A 1,890-nucleotide genomic window follows, 5' to 3' on the forward strand; every position below is an offset into this window, starting at 1 on the left:
AGTTTTTTTTCAGCATGTACAGCACACATTGGCCATTGCAAGCACCCCTGCCAATAAAAGGCCCTTGCAAAAAAAAAGAAAACTATCATTATAATGCTATCATTACAGGTGTATGGATTTCATAATATGTGTGTAAGTATGCAGTTTGTAAAAAAGGTTTTTCATTTTATTTTAGGGAACATTATTCCAAACAAATGTTGATCCAGGGCCAAACTCTCCTGTATTATGGAAATGTGTCAAAGTTTCTGACTCTGATAAGCCAACTGGACCCGAACAACGAACAATCCTCCTATTGTCTACAGGTAATTCCTTTTAAGATCTGTTCAATTTCAGACTTTTCAAGACGTTTATTAATATATATATATATATATATATATATATATATATTATTTTATAATGTAGAGCTTGACTTACTTGCAAATGATATGTTAAAGTTCTGCAATAACACGTTTGATTTTGGACTGTTCTTTCCTCCAGATATGGCCAGCCGATTGCTTGGACAATCATTGGATGGCACTGGGCTTCCTCAGCTAACCAGCTACGACTGCGAAGTGAACGCCCCCATACAAGGAAACAGAAACCTGCTACAGGGCGAGGAATTATTAAGAGCCCTCGATCAAGCTAACTGATCCATTTTCTGTTCCACCTCTGGACACTTCTTCACCCCAAAGCAGTGTATTTATATTTTCTATCTCTAATAATTTAGAAGCCTGTCTACATGACCGCACTACTTGAGTTAGCTCCATTTTGATCCCATCTCTGCTTTCCCTGGCCAACTTTTCCACGTTTTTACAGTAATCTCTTCCAGCGCCATCTATAAAACTACATGCACTTCATACCTATATATAAATATATATATATTATAAATATAAATGCAGAGTCAAACTTGCACCTTCTGTTCTAATTTTCTATGCCTACAGTACGTTTTCACAGCGAATCAGCAAGTCCAAACTGCGCAGCATTTTTCTTTTTGTGATTCCATTAAACGTTCAGTTTTTGCGTTTGTTTCAGTAACATGCCTTCATGTTTTAATATATTCTGCACAGGAAACAATGCTTTCCCAGCGGTGCATTGTAGTCACAGTCGCACAATTATATATTTTCTTAAGAGGACAAGAAATACCAGCAGTTCATCATGCAATATATTATGCATTTTTTAATTAGTTTATTAAAAAATACTTTTGTGTTTTGGATTCTTTTTAGTTCATATTGTCTCAAATCACTTTATGGCCTAATGTTTATCATTGTTAAACATGTTGTGAACTAGAGATGTGAATGCAGCATGACAGCTACAGCAGAGATTGAAGTAACATATGGTATTTAGTTGGCATTGTGTGTGGAGTTAATGAGCATGGTCAGCTCATTGTAGGGCACCCCACATGGATCTCGCACAATTCTGGTTAGGCTGAAAGAGGTTTTTACAGAGGTTCTTCAGAAGTAAGGTAATACTTTGTTTTTACACAGAGGTTTTTAATGGCAATCATATTATTAACCTACACAGAAGGACGCAAAGGGCTGTGAGAAGTCTGAGCCCATGCCTGAAACAAAGTGCTGAAATGACCAGATTTTTAAGAAAAGTACAGTTGTCTATTTAAATTGGCATATAGCTCATATCATAACCTCCAGCAGCAGCCTAAAGGCTCACACTTAAAAGGGGTGGGGATTAGAGAAAATATATACACATTTTAAAAATTGACATGCAAACAAATGTTTCAGAAACATTTACATGTTACTGTGTATTGACTTTTTATGTATAGTTTAAAATAAATGAAGACTATACATTCCCTTTACTGGGTTGATTATTAAAACTCTGAACCCTTAGATGAGTGGAAAGTGTATAACACATTGCTGGAGAACCTATTGAAACATTTCCCTCGTGGAAGAATAAAAG

At 35.8% G+C, this 1,890-nt stretch overlaps 1 protein-coding gene across 2 annotated transcripts in view; it reads left to right on the top strand.

Moving 5' to 3' along the window:
* Window positions 1–1,192, top strand: part of HIF1A (hypoxia inducible factor 1 subunit alpha) — a 35,436-nt gene extending 34,244 nt beyond the window's left edge. For both annotated transcript variants that reach the window (XM_072428603.1, XM_072428602.1), the window contains exons 14-15: window positions 176–302; window positions 478–1,192. In XM_072428603.1, the coding sequence (XP_072284704.1) occupies window positions 176–302; window positions 478–629 (279 nt within the window). In that variant the 3' untranslated portion in view covers window positions 630–1,192. The remainder of the gene's footprint in view (window positions 1–175; window positions 303–477) is intronic.
* The last annotated feature ends 698 nt before the right edge of the window (window positions 1,193–1,890 follow it).

The sequence above is a fragment of the Pyxicephalus adspersus genome, chromosome 12, assembly GCF_032062135.1.
Source record: "Pyxicephalus adspersus chromosome 12, UCB_Pads_2.0, whole genome shotgun sequence".
In the NCBI taxonomy this organism is placed as follows: domain Eukaryota; kingdom Metazoa; phylum Chordata; class Amphibia; order Anura; family Pyxicephalidae; genus Pyxicephalus; species Pyxicephalus adspersus.